Raw genomic sequence first — 24,827 nt, 5'->3', positions numbered from 1 at the left:
TGGGAAGCGTCCTCCTTGTCATTTCTGACTTATAACAAAAAAACTAACAATGTATAAAAGCTGATATGTGACAAGGTGTTCAGAGCACAAGCTAAAAACCCAGGAACAAAAACCCAGAAGTGTTTATAATCTGCTGACCCAAAAAACGAGTGCATACTTGCAATAGAGACAGAGCACAACATGTATTACACCGAGAACTACACCCAATGGAGGGGAAAGTCATCAGAGAAAGGAAATATCATATATAAAAACGACATTTGGATATTTGATAAGATGTCTGCTGCACATGTAGGCAAACTGAGTGTCAGGATCCCAAATTTTCCCCATTCTTCCTGCTAAAGCTTCACGTCTTATTGCCTGTACCCACTTTTGTCTCCTTAAACGCTCATTTTTTGGGTCGAGAGCTAACAAAAAGCGTGTTTGCTGCTCATTTTGTCACAAATTAGTAGGGGTGTCAACAATAATCGATTCGGCGATGCATCGCGATGCGGGGCATGAACGATTCAGCATCAATGCGGCAAAGTGCCATAATCGATTATGTCACTGGCGGACGATAAAGTTGTGAAGTTTCAAATACTTCCGGTTCCGGGAGAATAACAACAACAACAAGGAAGATGGCTGAGGCGGAGGGAGATGACCGCGATAGACAGGTTATTAAAAACGCGCTAACGACCCGAGGTGTGTAGGATTGTACGTATATATTTTTTGCACAATAATAAATTAATCTATAATGACGAAATACGGCGCAATTCACCTTTATTCCACAAGGTGGCAATGTCTGATACCCAATGATGAAGTGACGTTTTACTCATAGTTACCTCTGACAGAAAACGAAACGATAATTATAATCTGCAAAACTTGAAATGGCTTAGTGATTTACAGCAGAGAGCAAGTACTAAACACAATCATATGTTAGTTTCACTGTCTCTTGATGATGGATGTGGTCAAGAAGCTGTCAGTGATCAAAATATTGATTTTGAAGACATTGAAAATGAGTTTGGAGAATATGCTGGAGATCGCGAATATGAGGCAGATGCTGAATATACTGGTAAACGAGCTCTGACGAGGTCATATGATGATGGTATTAAACATCTGCTCAAACTGAATCCTTCCAAGCTCCAAAAGGTAACGAAATAGGTTTTATTTTATTCTTCTGTAGCTGTTACTCTAAAATCAGGAGTTTTATATATTATCACGACAGGTAGAGGTCTATCCATGTTAAATATAGATCTGGGTCGCTAACGACCTGAATATGTAAGAATGTTTGGTGAAACAGTCATGCATTTAAGGGTTAATTGCATTTTATTTAATTTTTTTTAATTACATTTTATTTTATTTAATAACTTTTATGTCAAAAATACAGGTGACACATAGCAGCCAATACAATTTGTTGTTTAATATCTGCTTGTATTGCCTCATGACTGATGAAAAATTTGCTTTGTGTGCAGTAGAATTTTGATGCATCACAATGCATCGTAGAATCGAATCGAATCGAATCGTTACCTGGTGAATCGTAATCGAATCGAATCGTGAAGGCAGTGCCAATGCACACCCCTACAAATTAGCTTTTAGACATTGTTCTGTTTTTTGTAATAATTCCGAAATGACAAGGAGGCAGCCTCACGCAATACAAAGTCAATGTAGAGCGTTGGATTGTTGGATTGAAAGTTGCCTACTTTGGAAAATTTGCACCGCATTGTTTATTTTTGTAATTCCGCTAGGTACCACTAGTGTCACAGAAACCACATACTTCACCTTTAATAAAATATAAAACAAAAATGTACTAATTTTAAAAATGTAATAAAAACAATACAATTTAAAAAATGGTGCATTCACTGAAAATGGGATCCATTTTGTACCTTTTTCAACCTGTTCTCGAGCCTGCTGGTTGGTCATGCCCGGGTAAGGACACACTCCTAGACTAAAGGTTTCCCACAGGAGGATGCCATAACTCCACACATCACTCTCTGAGCTGTATCTCCCTGTAATTTAAACATCATTCCAAACATCATTCTGGATCCGACCTAAGAACTGACTGCTTGACCAAAATATATACAAATTCATAGCAATCAATTTGCTCTCATCATCTTTGTACACCATCACACCATGAGTGCTTTACCATAGTTCAGTGCTTCTGGTGCAGTCCACTTGATTGGGATCTGTTTCAGTCCTGATGAGGAGTAGATGCCATCGTCCTCCTGTCGGGACATCCCAAAATCGCTGATCTTCAGCACATTATTCTCTCCCACGAGGCAGTTACGAGCAGCCAGGTCTCTGCAAGATTTAGAGAAATGGTGTAATAGCACATAATGAACAACACAACATGTGCACTCTCAGCTCGCAATCACAACTTCGATTGGACAATTCACATCTGTCAACAAAATCATCTAAGAGAAAATTGGTCTAAACTGGTTTCAAATTTAAGTTAACTTCTGCCAAATGAAAAGCTGTCAGGGACTGGAGTAGACAGTCTAGACAATTATACTGTGATTGCCGTTGAACAGGCCCAGTCTGGAAGAAGTGCTCAATGACCGTCAGCGGCCAAGACAGGATGCTCAACCTTCTGCTGTCAAGACAGCCACTGAGAATATCCAAAAATTCTCATCTGTTAGTGTTTCACAAAACTTCAGAGTAACAAAGTAACTTGAGTTCCTGCAGAAAATGCAACGCTCTAAGTGATATGGATTTACACATCGTTTATTATAAACCAGATTAAAACCTTGAAAATGGTCTCAGAATTAACAGTTTAAGGGACAGACATGGCCACCTTCCACAAAAATAGGATGACAGACAAAAACATTTTATACTTGCACTCTTAATATAATAAAAACACGTTTTAACTACATTCTTACTCTATTTGCTTTAACCAGCTACTGTTGCCAAGTACATACATGTGTAGTCAAAATGATACACATATTATAATATATCGTGCCTTAGAAAAAAACATTACTGATGTGCATCTTGAGACAAAACAATAGCACTGACATATTTTAAATTTAAAGGTACAGTGTGTAAATGTTAGCAGCATCTAGTGGTGAGGTTGTGAATTGCAACAGTAAACATTTTTTACCATGGTCTTTCTGAAGTTTTTTCACATACATGTCATCTTACCACACGACTTTATATGTGTCTGATTTAAAGCAGGCAGAATGCTAGATCCTTCTTTAACCTTCTGGTCAAATATTGCACTGCAAACATCAATAACAGCTTTAAGTGGTCAATGCTGGCAAATGACCATGGTATAAGCGGGATAATCCACAGCTAGCTGTGCTTTAAATAATTTGAATTAGGGCTCTTTGCCTTATAATTTTACAACAACAAAAAAATTCCATTATAACTTTCTACTCAAAAAATATCCACAAAAATATAGCAGCACAGCCATTTTCAACAGTGATAAGAAGAAATGCTTCTTGAGCAGCAAATTTTTGTAGGATCACGTGACGTGACTGAAGACTTGAGTAATGATACAAATATTTTTTTTAAATATACAAACCCGATTCCAAAAAAGGAATTATTAGAAAGGATTTAAATAATTTACAAATCCCATAAACTTATATTTTTACTTACAATAAAATATCCAGTAGATAACATGCCAAATGTTGAAAGTGAGACATTTTGAAATGTTATGCCAAATATTGGCTCATTTTGGATTTCATGAGAGCTACACATTCCAAAAAGGTTTGGACAGGTAGCAATAATTTAGATGTACTTATAAGGAACAGCCGGGGGACCAATTTGCAACTTATTAGGTCAATTGGACACATTATTGGGTATAAAAAGAGCCTCTCAGTGTGGCAGTGTCTCTCAGAAGGCAAGATGGGCAGAGGATCACCAATTCCCCCAATGCTGAGGCGAAAAATAGTGGAGCAATATCAGAAAGGAGTTTCTCAGAGAAAAATTGCAAAGAGTTTGAAGTTCAGAAGCCAACATATCTGATGGTATGGGGTTGCATGAGTGTGTGTGGCATGGGCAGCTTACACATCTAAAAAGGCACCATCAATGCTGAAAGGTATATCCAAGTTCTAGAACAACATAATGCTCTCATCCAAACGTCGTCTCTTTCAGGGAAGACCTTACATTTTCCAACATGACAATGCCAGACCACATACTGCATCAATTACAACATCATGGCTGCGTAGAAGAAGGATCCGGATACTGAAATGGCCAGCCTGCAGTCCAGATCTTTCACCCACAGAAAACATTTGGCGCATCATAAAAAGGAAGATGCGACAAAGAAGACATAAGACAGTTGAGCAACTAGAAGCCTGTGTTAGACAAGAATTGGACAACATTCCTATTCCTAAACTTGAGCAGCTTGTCTCCTCAGTTCCCCAGACGTTTGCAGACTGTTATAAAAAGAAGAGGGGATGGTAAACATGGCCTTGTCCTAACTTTTTTGACATGTTATTGCCATGAAATTTAATATAGTTATATTATCTTATAGTTATACATTTTGAAACTTCCACATCATTGCATTCTGATTTTATTCACAATTTGTACAGTGTCCAAACTTTTTTGGAATCGGGTTTGTATTAAAATAGAAAACTGTTATTATGAATTGTAATATACACAATATTACTATTTCAAGTTTTCCCTTTGCATTTTTCACGTATAGGCAACAACATTGTCAAAATGATTCTAGTTCACACGGATTTACAAAAACAACTAAAAAAAGCTGTATGATGGATGCCAGGCCAGTAGTTGGCAGTGTCAAGAAACGATACGTTTTTGTAGTTTACATGGAAATGATAACAGTATTGGCTTCAAAAACTTGTTTTCAGGCCCCCAAAACACCGTAAATGAAAGCCCATAATGCATAAAATGTTCTGTTTTTATTTGAAAATGGTGCCATGTAAACGGCTGTGACGTGATGGAATGGAATAAAAATAAAATAACTGCTATTGAGTGTTAAGTATAGCACTGATTTTAACATTGGGTGGGTATGCCCAAAAATAAGTGATGAGATGAATTTTCATTTCACAACATTCAAAATCTTAAAGACAAACCAAATCTTAAAGGTATGATCCCTTATTATTATTTTTAATAAGTTATAAGAGCCGATCATCATATTCGTATATAACGTCTCTCTCAGATTCTCTTCCGTGTCCAACCAGTGATTTAAGATTCTAGTCTACAGCAACTGCTGTGCCTCTCGCTGGCATTTATGCTGAGCAGACCGTCCTCGCCTACACAACCGTATTAGGATGTCACATCCCAAAAATTGCCTTGCTGACATGAGATGGGGAACGACAGTGGGGGGTGGCGGAGAAGAGAGGGGTGATCTGACAGAAAGGTGCTCAAACCACCGCCGCCCCCTAACATGATCATGTCTGATAGTAAATGGATTTTAGCGGGGTGCTGATAGAGCCACGGCTGTGAGAGCGCCCAGAGCTCATTTCTGAACGACATGTATTCAGCCGGCTGGCTTCTGGCTCAAACAGCACAATGCACCAAAGCACATTTCACAGTTTAAAAATCACCACCAGAAAGCAGCAAGACAAATTGGACAGGAAGGTGCCGCTAGGTACTGATGTTTTACTGGGTGGCCGAGTTGTTTTTAGATAAAGAAAAAGTAAGGAACTTTTGAGCTACTGCTGATGATCCACTATGTTAGATGGTTTAAAGGGATACTTTAAAATGAAAATTCTGTCATCCTTTACTCACCCTCAAGTTGTTTCAAACCTGTATGCATTTCTTTCTTCACCTGAACACAATGGAAGATTTTTTGAAGAATATCAATGGCTCCAGTTCAATGTTTGGTTACTGAAATTCTTCAAAATATCTTCCTTTGTGTTCAGCTGAAGAAAGAAATTCATACAGGTTTGAAACAAGTGTATAAAAGCATAATTTCAATCTTCATCAACTAACACAGACATTTAAAAGGACAGAAAGGATGGATTTTTGCTTCAAGTGATAGGCTAGGTGAGTGAAATTATATATATTGTATTTCTGTGTGTCATTTTCTTTGCATTTTAAGTCTAAAAGTGAGCAATAAAGCCATTTTAAAGCAGCTAAGCAAAAAACAAAACAAAACAAACCCTCTAAAGTAGGGGATTCCCAGACCGGTAAAATTTACTGTGCCTCTTGGATGAAATTTTTTATAATGACAAAAATTTTTTGTTAGGATATGGTGTATCACTTTTAAATCTGAAGCATTTCAGTTTTTCTTACCGGTGTATACAGTTCTTTAGCTCCAGGTACGCCATTCCGCCAGCAGCGTCTAATGCAAACTTTACTAGTTGCTTTGTCTTGAGGTCCTCCTTTTTCTTTCTTAAGAATGATAAAAAGTCCCCGCCTATTGAAAAATAGCAAAATAAATGAGCTACAGATATGCAATAAATTAAAAAAGACATCAACATCCCAAACAATTGAACGACACAACTTTTAACGAGAATGGGTTTCAGTGGCTAATGGCTGAGACAAAGATCCAGTTTACTGACCTGGTACAAGCTCCATTACTATGTAAATGGGCTGCCGTTGGGTACAGACGCCTATTAACTTCACAATGTTTGGGTGATCATACTGCTTCAGGATCCTAGAGGTGGAGAAAGCAGAAATGAATATGGACATGACCACATTATTTCATCACTCATTATTATTTGTAGGAGAATGTGTACAAATTGAACATTATTTCTTGTGGTTCGAAGACTGAGAAAGTATGACGTAAAGCATAATGCGTCTTCACCTGGCTTCTGAGAGGAACTTTATCTTGAGGTCTTGTGGTAGATCTTCCTTGCAAGTTTTCACGGCCACTGGGGTTTTATCTCGCAGCGTTCCTTTAAACACCTCACCAAAATTTCCCTAAAACAACATTTGTCCAAAAGCACTTAGCATATTATTTCATATAAAATACCAAAAAAAACAAAAACGATGGCCGTTTTTCTAGATGCACCTTAACATGGTTTTCTGGACATAAACCATAGTAGTACTAGTACTTTGGACAACTAATTATCGAACAACCTAGTCACCTAGTTTTGTGCTTTTTTTGCTGTATTTTTTTAGACAGAGTAGTCGACTAATCATTCAGGCAACCTAGTAAATTGTGAAAATATATAATATTGTAAAAGGTCTAACCGTATACCTTTTGAAAATTCTTGTGATGGAATAGCTGAATTTTCATACATTATTTCAGGACTTTTTTGGTGAGAGAAAAGAACAGCATTTATTTGAAATATAAATATTTTGTAACATTATAAATATATTTACTGTCACTTTTAATAGTTTAGATCAATTTATTGCATCCTTGCTTAACAAAAATAATTAAATTGGTAGTTCACCCAAAAATGTAATTGCTCACATGTCGTTCCAAACCTGAGAGCTTTCTGTCCCTCCATTGACAGTCTACGTAACTACCACTTTAATGCTTCAAAAAGTTCATAAAGAGATTGTAAAACTAATCCATATGAATTGAGGTGCTTAATCCAAATGTTCTGATAAGACACAAGCGCTTTATTTGATGAACAGATTGAATTTAGGCTCATTCACATATAAACATTCATCAACTCACACATCAGTTTTGGTAAACAGAAGCTCAAGCATGTTCGCTTGATGTGCGAGAACCAATGAATCACTCAAGTGTTACGCAGCATGTTTGATCTTCCACAATAACCAATGAGGTTCATTATCCTGTATTACCCAGCAAGTTGGAATTTCAGTGAGAGGTTTTTTTCGCACATCAAGTAAGTTCGGTTGAGCTTCTTTTTATGTTTGCTGATCAATGTTTAAATGTGATAAAAAGCCTAAATTCAATCTGATCATCATATAAAGCGGACGCTTTATGAACTTTTAGTTGTCTAACTGCCAACAGAAGGACAGAAATCTCTCAGATGTCATCTAAAAGATCTTAATTTGTGTTCAGAAGATGAACTAAAGTCTTACTGGTTTGGAACGACATAAGGATGAGTAATTAATGACAGAATTTTGGGGTGAACTAACTCTTTAATTTCTTTCAAAAAAACTAAATTGTACTGACCCCAAACTTTTAAATGGTGGCATACGTATATCTCAATCAAAGTTCCATGGTATTACCACCCGAGTACTGTACCACCACAGTATTTGCAGTCTGCAATAGTAATAATATTATAAATGTTCTCAACCCACAAGCAGAATAGATGTGGACTTACTTTGCCAAGGAGTTCTCCAAGAATGACATCCTCATGATTGAGGATCCATTTCTTATCCTGAGCAAACAAACAAAAATAGCAAATTATCTTTCTGACACATGTTCATTAATGAACTAATGACTCGTGCAGAGACAAACAGAAGAGAGATGCTGAGCGTCCTGTGGGTCAGTCTCTGTGCTACTGCTTTGATGAATGATAATGATGCAATTATCACCTAATTCTCCAAAAGCACTCACATACAGACATACTGGGGTATCTTTTGCAGATCTTCAAAAAAAAAAACTCTTTTTTGGCGAAACCTCTACTTTTACACTTTTATTCGACTATTAATGCACTATTGTAACAGCTTTATACAATGTACACAATCTATTCATCTTTGCAGGTATTCACACAGGGTAAATATGCTATTATGCTATTTTAAAGGTTCCTTATTTTGTTTTGGAGGTCTCCTACAATAGATTTAAATGCTTCAATAATCAAAAACACTTTCATTATCTCCTAATATACATGAACATCACCTCCTTTCTCAAAGAATCTGAAAGTGGTTTGTTCAAAGATTCAGTCTCTCTAAAACTCTCCTTTCTGAGAACTTACTCTGCTCTGATTGGTCTGTTGTGATTGATTTACCGCTTACAGTGCAAGTCAGAAACAAAACCTCTATAACCATTTAACCTTTATTACCTGAATTTCAGCTCTGGATGCTTTTTCAGTGCTTGATACACTGATTTCATTATCAATTGCAGCGCGATTCTGTCCTCACCCTTTTGAAATGCATACATATTGGATTTGCAGTGCTGAAAACACCATCATCTCATCATGTTGACAACAAGAACCAAACTCTTCCAGGCCTCAGCTACAACCAGTGTTTGTGGACGGGTCAAAGGTGACATCGTTCAAAGGCAGCCAATGAAAGCCATAAGCTGGAATTATGCAAATGTTACATTGTTTCATAGATATGTAACAGGAAGTGAGACTGGAATTGCTGGTGATTCATTTTAGCAGTTCAGAATCAATTATTTCTTTTAGGATACAATAAGTTTATTTGTCACACACTTTGATCTTAACTTTGCACACATTTTACATTCACAAAAAGCTAGGCTATATATCACACTGCATGAAAGGTAATATTCAAAAAAGTATAAGAGGGGGACTTTAAAAGACACGAAAACACATTTACTGTACATATCCATGATTTTTGTTTGTGTGTTTTAGAGTATACACAAACTAATAGCGAATGTAGCTCTGTATGCTACATTTGAGGGTTCAAAGACAATTAAAACGCACACAGAAAATCCCTTTCTAAAACCTCAACGCATTTACAGCCGTGGTAATGAGAACAGACATTAACTACAACCCTGATAATAGCGTCAATTAAAGGGCCATTACTCTAAACATCATGAGGATGAGTGACCTGCAGTGTAGACATTAGCCTGGACAACAATGCACTCCACTCAACATGCTTATTCAAAACTAAACACAACGAAACAAGCAGTTTCTGGTTTAGACAGCTTAAGGCAACCACACATGACAAGACCATTGGGCCAATTTTGCTCCCAATTCTCCCCTTTCAACAATTCTAGGCAAAGTCCCTATTACCTTGATGATTCTACAGATTATTTTATCAGCTTTTCTTGTAGTGTAATGTGTGTAAAGAGCGATTGAATCGGTTCGGAAGAACGTCTGGGTCCCATCTCAAATCGTAAATATCCAATGTTGAATATTAAGCAGTCATATCACCCTGTACCCCAAGTTTCCCACTAAGTTAAGCAGGCTTGAGCGGCTGGTCAGTCCCTGAATGGGAGACCTCCTAGGAAAACCAGGTTAATGCTGGAATAGGTCTAAGTGAGGCCAGCAAGGGGTGCTCACCCTGGGGTCTGTGGTCCTAGGTCCTAACGCAAGTAACGTAAGTATAGTGATGGGGACACTATATTGTAACAAGCACCGTCCTTCAGATGAGGCGCTAAACCGGGGTCCTGACTAACTGTGGGCATTAAAAATCCCATGATGTTCTTTGGAAAAAGATTAGGGGTGTAAACCCTGCGTATAGGCCTATTGGCCTCTGTCCTTGTAAACTGACTGCATTTATATAGCGCTTTCAACAGACCCATGGCCACCAAAGCACTTTACATATTGCCTCACATTAACCCATTCATACACCGACGGTGGTGTCAGCCATGTAAGGCACCATCCAGCTCAGGGCAGCTGGGGTTCGGTGTCTTACTCATGGACACCTCGACACTTGGTCAGGTGGAACTGGGGATTGAACCACCAACCTTCCGGTTTGTAGCCAACCTACATGAGCCACTGCTGCCCTGACATTGGCCTCTGTCCATCATGGCCTTCTAATCATCCATATATATGATTGGCTTCATCACCGTCTCCTCTCTACCAATAAGCTGGTGTGCGGTGAGTGTTCTGGTGCAATATGGTTACCGTTGTATTATTCGGATGGTTGAGGAAATTTCTTCCTTCTATATGTAAAGCTCTTTGTGTACCCAGAACAAATTATTCTGTAAAAAGCAGTCCAAACACTATTATCGCCATTTCTTCTTGCCCATTGTCGGCAGTGTTTGTTTTCTCTAAAGATTTTGCAAGATTTCCCATGTTCCCGTGAAACTGTTACATTTCTATAATAACCTAGTATGGTTAGAAATGTTTGGAATTATCCAAAGGTGTAGAAAAAAATTGCTTTAAAGTGGCATGCTGTTGCATCGTGAATGCAAGCCAAACTTAGAGAACCTCAATGTATGTTGAGTTTGTGTGAACATATTTCACTTGTGCGTTCATATACAGTACAGGCCAAAAGTTTGGACATTACTATCCGTAATGTTTTTGAAAGAAGTTTCTTCTGCTCATCAAGCCTGCATTTATTTGATAAAAATACAGAAACAAATTGGTAATATTGTGATATATTATTACAATTTAAAATATTTGGTTTTCAATTTATTATACTTTAAATTATCATTTATTTCTGTGATGCAAAGCTGAATTTTTCCTCCAGTCTTCAGTGTTCAGTCCTTCAGAAATCATTCTAATATTCTGATTTATTATGAGTGTTGGAAACAGTTCTGCTGCCTAATATATTTGATGAATAAAAGGTTCAAAAGAACAGCATTAACTCAAAATAAAAACGTTTTCAAATAATATAAATCTCCTTTACTATCAAGTTATCAATTTAACACATCCTTGCTGAATAAAATTATTTATTTAATAAAAAAAAAAAGAAAAAAAGACTGACCCCAAATTACTGACCAGTAGTGTATATTGCTGTTACAAAAGATTTCTATTTTTAAAACATTTGCTTCTTTTTTTTTTTTTTTTTTTACTTTTCATTCATCAAAGTATTATAAAAAAGTATCACAAGTTATGAAAAAATATTACGCAGCAGAACTGTTTCCAACTTTGAAAATGAATCATCATATTAGAATGATTTCTGAAGGATCATGTGACACTGAAGACTGGAGGAATGATCCTGAAAATTCAGCTTTGCATCACAGAAATAAATGATCATTTAAAGTATAATAAATTGAAAACCAATTATTTTAAATTCTAATATATCACAATATTTAAACAAAAAAATCTGCATTTTTTTATTAAATAAATGCAGGCTTGATGAGCAGAAGAAACTTCTTTCAAAAACATTACAAATAGTAATGTCCAAACTTTTTGCCTGTACTGTATTTGTTCACATACTCTGGCCGACTAAAAACAACACATTATGATCATCATGTTTGTGAAGTATATGACGTAGATATATTTTTCAGAAATCATTCAAATTGCTAATTTGGTGCTCAACATTCATTTCTTATTATCAAAATTGAAAACTGCTCAATATTTTGGTGGAAACCATAATGCTTTTTTCACATATATAGTATATTTAAAATATAAATAATTTTTAACAATATAAATGTCTTTAACATTATAAAATGTCTTCACGTTTACTTGTATTAATTTCAATTTAAAAAAAATCATACTGACCCCAGACTTTTAAATGGTAGCGTGCATACTACATATGGTCATGTTTGATTATGAAACTGTAATTAAATTACATATTTTGTGAATAAAATGTGCAGCTCTACACAGTCCGAATGTATCCCAGCATTCACAGGGGTCTGATAGCGTTCCTTGCATGCCCCAGAAGAAACATCACTACTATTACGATTTCAGTCAACATGTTCGGATAGAGTGCTTTACCCCTGTCATCAAAAACCCATCAGAGGAACAGCATGGCAGGTAATCATCCGACCTGGCGGATACACACATACAAGCACACTTATACTTCCCGGGGGGAAAATCCAGCCAGTGTGGACCACCATCAAGAAATTAGTCTAAAGTGATATTTTCTAAACGTCTACAATCTTTTTCCATAGCAAAAAAAGAAATCAAAACACACACACATCAAATCACTGGACTTTACATCAGCAGGACAGGTTGATTTGAGAACTGCAGCACTGCACGACAATTTAATATTCAATGTAGTTGCACACGTTAGGGAAAATGAGCAATGTACCCTCTGAATTTTTGTAATAAGGAACTTAATGGCTTCATATTGGAAATAGGGTAATAGCTTTAGAAGTGACATAGCAAATGACTACTGAGAACAGAACAGGTTGTTAAAATGAAAAGAGACAATGTTTCACCTTTATGACGGGGTTCAGGAGCACAACCCCAGATTTCTTGGTGATGACTTGTTTAGTCGAGTAATGATGCTCTATGAGCTGTGGGATGGTGGGGAAGCCAGTGCCTTCAAATCTGTACTGATTCTGCAGACAAATAGAGGAAAATGAAATCAGACAGTACAGTGAGCTCAAAATAAAACTTGGCATTTTAAATAAAAGCAAATATCACTTTTCCATGATTACTTCTTCACTTTTTATTTACAGTTGTTTTAATCATTTTGGTACTATTTGGTACAAGTAAGGTGTACATTTTCAAAACTTTTAGTACAAAAATCCAAGACTGATCAGATTTGTAACACAGCTATTCATTCTGTTAAAACCTGATTTCATGCTTTTATTCAGTTGCACATATTTTCAGTCCACATTATCATTGTTTCAAACACAAGATTATTTGAATATGTAATGAACACACTTGATTTAATCACTGAAACACAACTGTATGATCTTCTTTCAATGTAGTACTTTTAACAATCAGTTGATCCAACAGCAAACAATGCAAGATTCATGTTTCAAATCACCCTCGTTGCTGAATTAATTACAGTAACACAGGCTACAGGTGCCACATAAGAAAAAATGCTTATTACCTAACTTATGTAATTGAATCCATAATGTTTGTATTAGTATCTATTCAGTGTGTTATCAAAAGGTGTGATGAAGTTATGACACAGCCATGAGGTTCTGGGCTATAGAACAGAGTTCGCTGCCAATAGAGTAAATGTTCTCACTGTGCCATATGACTGAATCTATACTGTAGCTGAGTTTTACAAGGGTGAGTTACAGTAATGTGGCAGCCTCTACCATGGTCATCTGTTTACTGTATCACATGGCATACATACTGTAATGAACAATGCTATATTTGATTCCATCTCACTTATCCATCGTTTATATTTTATATTTTGCTCTGTTCACTCACTCACACCCACGTCTGGTTCTCTGTCTGTCTGGGTGTACATAGGCGTAATGATTTTTATACTGTAAAAACTGTATATTCTCTCCCCTTACACTATACCTACCCATCACACAAAACTTTCAGCATTTTACATTTTCCAAAAACAAAAACAAGCTTGTTTCCTCATAGGGAGCAAAAAATGTCCCCGCAAGGACAAGGATTTAGGATATTGCCATCTTTATAGGGACATTTTGTCCACATAATGTAGAGTTTACCAGGCCACACACACACACAGACTTTGAACACAGTCTAAAATAGCTTTTAATGTAAAAAATAATTAATTACATATGGTCATCCATATTGGAAATGGCAAACAAAGTAGAAACTACGTCTATAGAATCGATATCTAAAGAAATCTATATGTGTACCAAATGATTCAATGATTAGCCATTACGATCAGTTGGATTAAAATAATAGACAAATGTATTAAACTGAACGAGAAGAGTTTGATAGTAAGAGATTTATGAAATGTCGTTACTGTGAATGAAACATTTATGTAGATGAAACTCTTATTTTGTGTTAGGAAAATTATACTTTGTGGTTGTGTGTATTGTACTAACACAATTGAAAATATGCTGAAATGTTAGAAAAAAAAGTGACGTTTTGATGATCTGTTTTGATATTAGTACTATGAGTTTTGAAAATGTACACTTTGCTTCTGAAAATAGTACCAAAGCGGAAAAAAAAACTGTAATGTGACAAAAAGAGTCAGTGAGGTGCACACCATTCCGATCATGTACTCACATCAGCAAACTGAATGATGAAATGTCTGCGCTGTCCATCTGAAAACACAGACAGCACATATTCTCCAGGTTTGCCGTGGCTCTCGCGCACTAGGAAGTCTCCCTGCTGCTTCAGAAGCTCCTGGGCCTCTGTCCTGGGAATGGCACCGTGATACCACTCCTGCTCACCCAGAGGTTTCTCACTAGTGGGTATCACATCGAAAAACTGAAGAGGGACAAAACCCAAGAGGTCAAGGCAGAGAATATGACAGAAATAAGGAGGTGTTGATGGAAAAAGGATTCTGTTTTGAAACTTACTGATGACGAGCCCAGTACAGACTTGGGTGAGCGGATGATTCCAGCGATGGAGTGTCTGAGGGTGTCAAACTTTGATACCTTGTCTTTGCTTTTATCCTGAAATATAATGTACGTGTTCATTAATTTTTTTTAATAGAAATCAAATCCTAAAAATGTTTTTTGGACATGGTACAATGTACCATATTTTATAGACCTATACCATAATAATAAACATTGTACTATGTTAAAACCACAGATTTTTAATGTAATATAGGACACTCGAAGCAATGTTTTAAGACAAAAATCATAAACATAGAGTTCAAATATATTTGGATGGATATATTTAAATGTGAAAGTAAAAGGATTTATCAGACACGTTTTTAGAAAATGAAAATAAATCTAATCCACAACCGCTGCAGTGAAAGTTTTCACTGTGTATCAATGCACTGATAAAAAAGCAGCAGCAAAACTGAGATCACACTGCCCTCTTTAGACACCTTTGACACCAGCAACATGTCAAATCAAACTATACCTTCATATTACACCAAGAACTGCACATATATCTTGAAATGAAATCACAGGACAAATATCAGTATTGTGTTGGGACAATCAGTTTAACAAGTCGAAATTAATGTTAGTAATAGCAATTGTTGTATGTAATTGATTAAATAAATGAGGGTTTCTGCAGGTTTCATGAATGTAGATTTAAAAAACCTTTTAAGACCAAGTAAAGAACATTTCAGAAATAAGGTGAAGGGAACACAACATGTCAATATATGAATGTAAATGTCTAAGGAGAAACACAAAGTGTGGCATTAGAAACACTTCAAAGTAAAGTTCCTGCCGATAATCATTACTTACATTTTTTATATAATAAATATTGCAAAAAAGTTGTTGTTCTTCATGTTCTCAGTACTTTTATATTGTTTCACAGTGCAAATGTCTAAAGATTTGTGAATCTACATTTACATTTAAGATACATTTATTTGAGAAGCAAAATTACATTAGAAGTGTTACATTACTGTCTTGATTCTCCGGCTTTTATATTGTCGGACTTTTATTTTGAAGAGCATTTTCTGCTCTTCTTGGTTTAGGGTTTCACCTCTGTTAATTGTTCCTGTTTCTTTTGTTTCCATTGCTGCCTTTTCTATGACGAATAATCATCTAAATACAAATTATGCATCTCTAGTTGATTAGTAGAGTAACATAAGAGCACAATGCGTTTGTGAAATCATGCAGAGTGCCCTTGGCCGCTGTTTTAAGGGTGGCTCGTGCACTGACTAGCGCTTCAATCGATTGCTGTTGCGGAGACTATTCATTCCGTTGAAATTACAAAACAAAATGCACCCATTGTGATGAATCTGTGTATGATTCATTCAATCGTTTTTTGATTTAATATTGAAAATAGAAACATGAGAAAACAGCTTGTTTTTCGATTTTTCGTTTTTCTCAGAAAAAGGAAAACGAGATTTCAGCTTGATTTTTCGTTTTTTGTTCAGAGGTGGAAAAATTTAGCCTGACAAGCCAGACCCATGTCAAGCTGTTTGGTCTGGAAACTCACCATAGACAGGGCTCAATCCGAGGGGCGGGATAAACGGTTGTCTTTCAAACTCCCTCTGCACGCGATAGGATAGCGCTACCACCAACCAGAGCAACGAAGGTGAAGCAGAGCTTGTTGACTGATTAAACATTCACCGTATCCGGTCGGCAAAACTCAGAACACATCTTCCCTTCTTAAGAATGACTTCAGTGCCGTTCTTTGTTCTTTTCTCAGAGAAAAGCTTAAAGCTACACTGTGTGATATTTTCCCCCATCTAGTGGTGAAACGGTATATGACCATCCAGTGTATAATAGTTTCTGTTTCTCTTAATTTCGATTTCGTTTCAACTCCTACGGTGGCCGATTTAGTCATGGCTTCCAGTTCGACCTCTTCGGTGAGTGTTGCAAGTGATGAGGTAATTTTTGAAAACTATTATAATTTGCAGTTATTTAATTTGCCAAATGATCTATGATCAAATTAATCTATGTAAAATGAATAATAGTTTTACGTTTTCGTTATTTTTTTACCATTTCATTGCTAACATCAGCTATCAGGTTCCAGACGAATGCAAGCTAATCTTAGTAAAGGAACTTTTTTTATCAGTGCTATCGTTATTCTTTATATTATATGACATCACTAGCGTAAGGCAAACAAATTATAATGCAATTCAAATATTAATCTCATGTTATCCGTCATAGAACACGGATTTATGTTATAAGGTAAACAATACTTTTTCATCATTGACGCGAGGAAAACTATCCTAGACGTCGTTCTAGTGTTAACGTTATGCACAGCACACCATGATATAATTAGCCAAGCAACAATAAAACTTTCAATATACACAAATAGGCTGAATTAATATTACCTGTCGAGAAGAAAGCAGGAAACGTCGGCGTTCTTTTTAAAATCGTTGCTCCTCATGAGCTCTTTCCATCTTGGAAAGGCCACTCCAGTATTTACTTTTGTCTTGTTGATTTGCCCGTTGCGTTGCCGTCTTAATTCTCTTTTCCGCTTCCTTGGCGACTCTGATACATATCCCGCAATGTTACTAGGTCCCCGACCGGGGTCGAATTCGGTAATCAATTCCGGGACGTGGTTGCTTTCACACAGAAGGCGACCCGGCAATGTTCCGGGAATATTGCGGGTCCGACGTGCATTTAGAAAGGGGCTTAAGAGTGATCCTCCATCATCATATAGCAGCCTCAAGCAATCCTCCTCTTCACATGCGACACGGTGCCATCGAGTGTAAAAACGCGAAAAGCGAAGCTTGAATTTACGGGTATGTCCCTCTTTGGCAAATGTACTTTCAAGATGGAGGAGCAACATGGCGACCGCCATCCGAACCCTCAACACTTATGTATTTTCAATGGTATATTATAAAATTACGAGAATGCATTATTACTTGAAAGAAGTAAATATACATTAATGAGCACATATATTTTTGAAAGAACTAAGTGATTTTAGCTAAGAATAAACTAAAAAAGTTACACAGTGTAGCTTTAACTCCAAGTCTTCCAGAGTCGCGGTCAAAGCTGATTCGAAAGACCGCCGTTCGCCAGTTTCTGTTTTTACTAGAAGCACACGCACGCACAACTCGGCCATCATTATATTAAGCCCCGCCCACCGACTCTGTACACAATGTGATTGGCCCGACAAGAGTTTGGCGTTTACAGCTCAGAAGTGTATTGGCAATTAGATTTGCTGCCGCTAGGGTGTGTCTAGATTTCTAGGCTAAGAAAAATTAATAAACAGTTTGAATATTCGATTTCTGCACGTGGGCTGGAATTATACGCCCCTTTCTGCTGATTGGTCAGCCGAAGATCAAACTATTCCGTCATCAGTTCTTCCTCAGTTCCGCACATCAGAATAAAAGTCCTACACATCTACCGCTGTATGGATTCTTAAAGGGTTTATTGCAGCTACATTTCATCTTTTATTAATCAAACAACCAGACTAACAAACGACTCGACACAACCCGTAACGGGCAGAGCTTAGGCAGGGTTTTTCTGTGTAGACCAGCGGCCACACGTACACATAATCAATCTGTAACAATGCAATACTATCACATATTTAAAAAAAAAAAAAAGTTTTACTCACAGCGATGATAACAGATTATTCTGCTACACGAAATACAATGATGTAAGTAAGTAAACTTTGTTCAGACTGTAGTGCTCTTAAAGGGGTACTTCAGCACTGGGAAGATGAATCTGTATTTAAACTGGGTCATTAATGTAGTAGAAATGTGAAATTATTTTTGAATTTGGTGCCTTCTAGACTGAGAAAAGACAGAAAATGTATTTTTGTCTCATGGGGATAAAAGACAACAATTCCCAGAATGCTTCGCTGCCCCAAAGCCACTGCTACTGGATTACTGTGACTGAGTTTGAGAACAGACACTAAAATTAAATACTGAACGTGTCTGTTCAATATGATGAGTCACTGAGAGAGTGTCAGTCATTTGAATATACTCCAGGGTTTCTACTGATACAAAGCCATATGCTAATCGCTGAAGTAACCCTTTAAATGTATTGAAAATATCCTTAGTCATTTTAAATGTTCTTCTGCGTTTCTTCCTCGTTTTGGCAGTTTGTTGTTATAGGGTTAGATTTTTTTTAAATGCTTAAGATGCCCTCAACTCCCTCAAAAGTTTTTTTCTCTCCGTGGTCATATTTTAATATCCATGCATTTTGTGTGGAATTTTTCTACAATTTTCACTCATGACAGTAAAATAGGACGTTCTAGTCAATCTACTGCAGTATTTCCTCGCTGAGTCAGTAGAAAATGTGGTTAACACCTGGTCATGCATAGGAAAAAAATACTGTCAAATACCGCTGAACCAATATCATTTAGAAAAATACTGTGATATAAATATTTAGTCATACCGCCCAGCACTACAGGCAATTATTTACAATCTTAAGCATGGGCGACACACATGATTACAATAAATATGGAGGGGGCACTTTTTTTGTTCATATGACCCGGGGGAAACAAACTGTTGTTAAAAACAGTTGTTACTCAAGTACAGTTGCCATTTACCACTGGGATTTCCCCTAACTATTTTTGCCATGGACAATTTTGTCCTGAGAACTTCATGAAAGTCTAAAGCATATAGGTTACCTCCAGACAAGGAAGTAATTATTTGGCAACTAGTAATATGACCTCTTTAACTTTTAGGTTTATACATTGCTAGACCGCTATGCAAGCAGCTTTGACCTCGACCATTCTACAACTGAAATTAACTTGCAATCACAAAGGCTCTGATTTGAAAGGCACAAAATCTAATCTCTGTACTCTTTAATAAGGAGATATTACAAACTGGGACGTAGCTCCAAGCATTGCCTTACCATTGAGTTGACGGAACGGGCGTCCTCTTCGTAATTGACGACAGGGGGTGGTTCTTTGCCCTCGTTCTCCTGCATCTTCTGCTCCAGTAGTTCTTTCTGTGCCATGAGTTTGGCCTCCGAGCAGCGCAGCAGCTGGACTGTCTGTCTCAAGTCCTCCAGAGACTGCTTCTGACTGAGTAACAGCACCACACTGAAAAGAGAGAGAGATCACGCTCTTCAATCCACAATGAACGCTTCGTTTTAATCTCTTTTAAGCATTTTGTCAGAATGTTATGTCAGAGGCAGACGCACTGTCAAGTTCATTTCTGTAATCAATTTTACTACAAAATGTACAAAAATGTAAACAATAAAATAACCAGCAACCTATTTAACACTATAAAGCTTACTGTATCATATTTTATTTGCAAATTTCAAAGTTATCTAAATTATTAACGTCATATTTGGTTGCATACAATCTTCTATATGCCTTCTGTCATCTGACTGATAGTTTTATGCTATGCAGCAAGTAAAAGGCCTTTTAAGGCGGGCATACACGGAACGATTTTTGCTGTCGTATGAACTCGCAGATGATTTATTTCTCTCAGGGGAAATCGCGTGGACATCATGGATGCCTGTATGGTCGTGGCTGGCAGCGTGTGAGAGGAAATGCGAAACGAGCCAAGCACGTTAGGAGCACCTTCCGACCTCACACTAATTTTTAAGCATGTTTAAAAAATTCGGGGAGTTGGCCCGATTTTCACCAGCGTATGGCTGTCCTCTTTTGCCAAATCATGCACAACCACGTCACATAGGCTCGATCTATGAGTATTATTAGGCTATAGCTCAGTGACTGCAAAAATACAGCGTATACACACACACACACTCTTTTTCTCTCTCACGTTGTTTTGGTTGAAAGGAATGGCTACTGTTCTCTGCTTTTCAACCAATCATTTGCACACATATTTTTTCTTTATATTGTGTGTGTATGTGGTATGGTGGTCAATGGCTGCCGAGATCTGCTTAGTTACAAACATTCTTTCAAATATCTTTCTTTGTGTTCAGCAGAAGAAAGAAGTTCATACAGGTTTGGAACAACTTGAGCGTGACTTAATGATGACAATTTTCATAGTTGGGTGATCTATCCCTTTAAGGTGCTCCTTTTTTTTTTTTTACTATATTCTTTTATATGAGCCATAAAAGCCCAATGATTCAAATATGACACTTTTTTATCTAAAGGGTCAATAAACTGTTCCAATTAAAAAAATAAAATAAAAAGATTTTTCTGACTATTATGTCATGTCAGGCTTTACAGGGGTTAATAAATGAATGCAACTAATTAATGCAGTTCATTTAACTGTTAAGGCGTTTATTAAATTTGACAAGGCCTTCTTTACATGCAGATTTTCTACAAACTTGATTGTCATGAATTTGAATGTAGAGTTTTACGTAAGATTTAGTTCAGGGTTATGTAAAAAGCTGACATATGTATGATTAAGTCCATAAAGTGTGATAAATATGAATTATTGTAGACATCAGCATTGAGTTTAGCTGGCTGAATTGGCATGGAGCAGTTCAGGTGTAGAGTGGAGCAGAGCTGCTCATTTGAGTTTGCAGAGGTGATTATATCAGCATCTCTTGTACTGGATTACCCAGCAGACCTTAAAGAATGTGCTGAAGCTGGACAAATCCTCATCCATCCAGCACAACAGCACAGCTCACTGAGCTCCATCAGTCTGAGCCCTTTCATCTTCACAGAGGTGCTGAGGTCAACACAGAACGGTCCGCTCAGACTAATGAATCTCTATGGATACACTTGAGTTCTCCACACTTCACTACTGGATCCATTGTTATAACTGACATGAAGAGAATGACCATGAATAGACAGACATTCTATCAAATAATGGATTCAGTGCAAAAAAACTGCTGCTTCATACTGTATAACTCGTGCATCAAAAACAGTCACAACTAGTGTAAACTAACATTATCAACATTGTCAACTATTTCATCTAGTAGAATTTAGAGGCTCTAATGTAAAAAAAAAAAAAAAAAATACCTTGGCCAAGAAATATCTTAAAATTTTATTTTTGTATTACTGAAATGCTATTATAGTAGGGTTTTTATATATTTTGAATTAGGGTGTTTTTATTTTGTTGTATTTTCTGTTTTTTACATTATATTAGTTTAAGTAATTCAGATTTCTTTGTGGTTTTGTCATTTTATAAAAGGTCTCTCTTTTATTAGTTATTGTTTATATATTATAGATTAAATGTTACCTGAGCACCAAATCAGCATATTAGAATAATTTCTGAAGGATCATGTGACACTAAAGACTGGAGTAATGATGCTGAAAATGTAGCTTTGCAATTACAGAAAGTAGTAGTAGTTTAGATATTTTATTTCAGTTAACATTTATTTCATTTAAAAGCAACAAAAGTGTTTTGTATGGGTTTAGTTTTAGTTAACTGTTAGGGGTGTAACAATATATATGTATCTTGGATAGTAGCAATATATATTGTGTATAGTTCACTCAAAATGAAAATTACTGTGTGAGAAAACATTTAAGTTTACAGTTTTTAGTGTCACTCAGTGTTTAGTGTGCTACATTAAACTACTATATATAGTGAATAATAATGCAGTGTGTGTGTGGGGGGTAGGGGATAACATTTCTTATGTTTTCAGTAAAAGTGGCCTACAATTTAAATACTTCAGTAGTCAGTGACAGAGTGCAGGCTTATTTGTCTAAAATAATTCTGTATTTCCATCTTCAGAATCATGAATATTTTTAATCGGGTGTCACCGTTGTCCTGTGCATTGGGTTACCAACATTTATTTCCACCCCCAATGTAATACTAAATTTAGCATTTTAATCAACAGTACATTTTTTGCTAACCTTTTAAATTTGTCTTGAAGTATTGCAATAATATCCTACCGTGAGTTCAGTATCGTGATAAGTATCGAGTCGAGTCGAGTCGTGAGGGTTTCATTATACCCCTATTAACTATAAAAACCCTGCAATATCCAAAATGATCAGACTGGCAGCAACACAAATACTGTGAAAATCTTACAGTACTATTGATACTAAAATCATTTGATGTCATTTTCTTACAATCAATAATTATGCGGGTTATATGGCTCCATGACCACGTGCAAATGGCATCTCTGAATTCAGATCATCTGAGATAGATATTAATATCAGTTTTTGACTCAAAGTCCAATACAATATTCAAAGAAAAAGATATTTCCTTTGTATATTAATTTAAGATCACAATAAAAGTCTGAAGATTTTAAATCTGTATGTTTTTCAATAAAACTAATAGTTATTGCAGGGGGGAAATATCTTTCAGATTTCATTTTCAGAATTTCTATCTTGGTTTTATTACTTTTAATAACTTACAGCATTACTTTTTAAATATAATAAAATTGTTATTTTGGAAGTTTGCCGAGGCACGCTGGTTGGCCCACTGATCTAAGGTTTTTCCCGTTTACGCTTTTTATTAGGAAGCACTTTGGTCGATCTGATCACAAAGTACACGAGGCAGACACATTCCCATTTACACCTGTGGCCAGTTGCACAAAGCTGGTTTCAGTTGCTACTCAGGTAAGTTTGCGATTAGCAAACTCTGTTTTTTTCGGGTTCAAGAAGGTGGATTGGTTTTTAGTAGTTCATCACCGCGGTAACTTACACTACACGGCTAACCTGCTGTGGAGCAGGTTTTATTCTGGGTTAGAGATCGCAAACTCAATTTGGACCAATCAGCTGCAAGCAAAGATGCAATAAAGTCACACACCCTGTTTCTCTTGTACAAATTAATGGAGTTTATAGTGAAAAAAAACTTTAGGAGACAAAATTCATTGCCTTTTGGTGCTACTTATTTATTATATTTATATTATATTCATTATCATTACTTTTAATTCATATAATATATATTTATATAATTTAAACTAATTGACAAGTAGCCAAATATCAATTTAAATATAATACATGCATTCATAATTTTTTTAAACGTGTATTCGCTTGAGCTCTTTGTGAACCTATAGTTATTAGGCCTATTTATTCACATCATGCATTGATATAGTCAGATATTCTTTCAGCTGCCTTCTCAAACTTTCGCTGCAGAAGCAGAGTTTATTCCTGCCTTGTAAACGCATTTAATTTCTTTGAGAGACTGTCCAACTTCTAAACTAGGTTGGATTCATCTGGATTTGTTAACTCCAAACCTACTTTGAAACTCAGGTTTGGCCAGCTTCATGCAACAGGCCTCTGGTGTTTTAATCCATCTCTTTGGTCCACTTTCAACCACTCCTGATTTCTTCTGATTTCTACTCTATGGGTGAGTAAATTTATGTGTATTTTCAGAACTTTTCGATCTAATGGACAAAATAAGCTATTGCAATTTGCACACAAATATAGATAGAGGTAAGACCCTGCCGAATGCTGTGAGTGCTTGTTAGAAATCCGGATTGGTGAGGGAACATTGTGCTTGGTATGTTTTTCATCTTTAAACCAAACTTGGGAAGTTTGAATGCGTTTTTGACCCCCTCTGGAAGTGGTTGATAGTGGAAAAGCTTAAAATGTTTTAGATCCCATTTACACTTGTATTTTGTGTCGTCCACTTGTAATCTAATCGACCAAAATGCATTTTAATACCAGATGTAAACAGGGCCTAAGACACGACACCCCGAGTTCATATCATCTGTATAGTAGTGTTTTATTAAATCCTTGAGAGGCTAATTTTCTTACTCAGATTTCTTCTCATAGGTTTGGGTAGATTCCTCTATTTTCTTCTGCAGGTCCAGCACGAGGTCCTCTTTGCTGCACAGACTTTGCTGGGTTACGAGCAGCTCCTCTGAGGTGGACTTCAGCCTGGGATCAGTCAAACACACATCTTTACCACTTTAACTGCCATATCAGGTCTACCATTTATGACTGGTAGCATAAAAATAGCTGCTGTTGCAGAATATAGAGAAATTAATCAATGATCAACTAATACGACCAAACATTTAAGCACATTTTTATTTGATCCAGCTAAAATGTGATCTTACGTGACTGAGAAACAAGCAACTCACATCGCTTGTAAACTGTCTGCTGTCAAATTATTCCACAGAATCTCATTTGCTTGAAGATTTTCTGTTTCGTCTAACAGTGTTGCATCAAATTCTACATTTGGTACTTTGTCTTCTGGTGATCTGTTGA

General features: G+C 36.5%; 1 protein-coding gene across 1 annotated transcript in view; it reads right to left on the bottom strand.

Annotated features, from left to right (window-relative positions):
* The window catches only part of fer (fer (fps/fes related) tyrosine kinase), a 68,205-nt gene that overhangs the window by 10,001 nt on the left and 33,377 nt on the right, over positions 1–24,827 (bottom strand). Inside the window, exons 7-18 of the mRNA XM_067437843.1 lie at positions 24,701–24,820; positions 24,375–24,497; positions 19,655–19,844; positions 14,792–14,887; positions 14,496–14,699; positions 12,764–12,886; positions 8,124–8,180; positions 6,686–6,801; positions 6,441–6,535; positions 6,172–6,295; positions 2,120–2,274; positions 1,860–1,982 (exon numbers count right to left, since the gene is read on the bottom strand). Of these exons, the coding sequence (XP_067293944.1) occupies positions 1,860–1,982; positions 2,120–2,274; positions 6,172–6,295; positions 6,441–6,535; positions 6,686–6,801; positions 8,124–8,180; positions 12,764–12,886; positions 14,496–14,699; positions 14,792–14,887; positions 19,655–19,844; positions 24,375–24,497; positions 24,701–24,820 (1,526 nt within the window). The remainder of the gene's footprint in view (positions 1–1,859; positions 1,983–2,119; positions 2,275–6,171; positions 6,296–6,440; positions 6,536–6,685; positions 6,802–8,123; positions 8,181–12,763; positions 12,887–14,495; positions 14,700–14,791; positions 14,888–19,654; positions 19,845–24,374; positions 24,498–24,700; positions 24,821–24,827) is intronic.

This window comes from Pseudorasbora parva, chromosome 3 (assembly GCF_024679245.1).
Source record: "Pseudorasbora parva isolate DD20220531a chromosome 3, ASM2467924v1, whole genome shotgun sequence".
Classification (NCBI taxonomy): Eukaryota; Metazoa; Chordata; class Actinopteri; order Cypriniformes; family Gobionidae; genus Pseudorasbora; species Pseudorasbora parva.
Note: the sequence above shows the minus strand (reverse complement) of the source record. Positions and strands in the feature narration are given on the sequence as shown.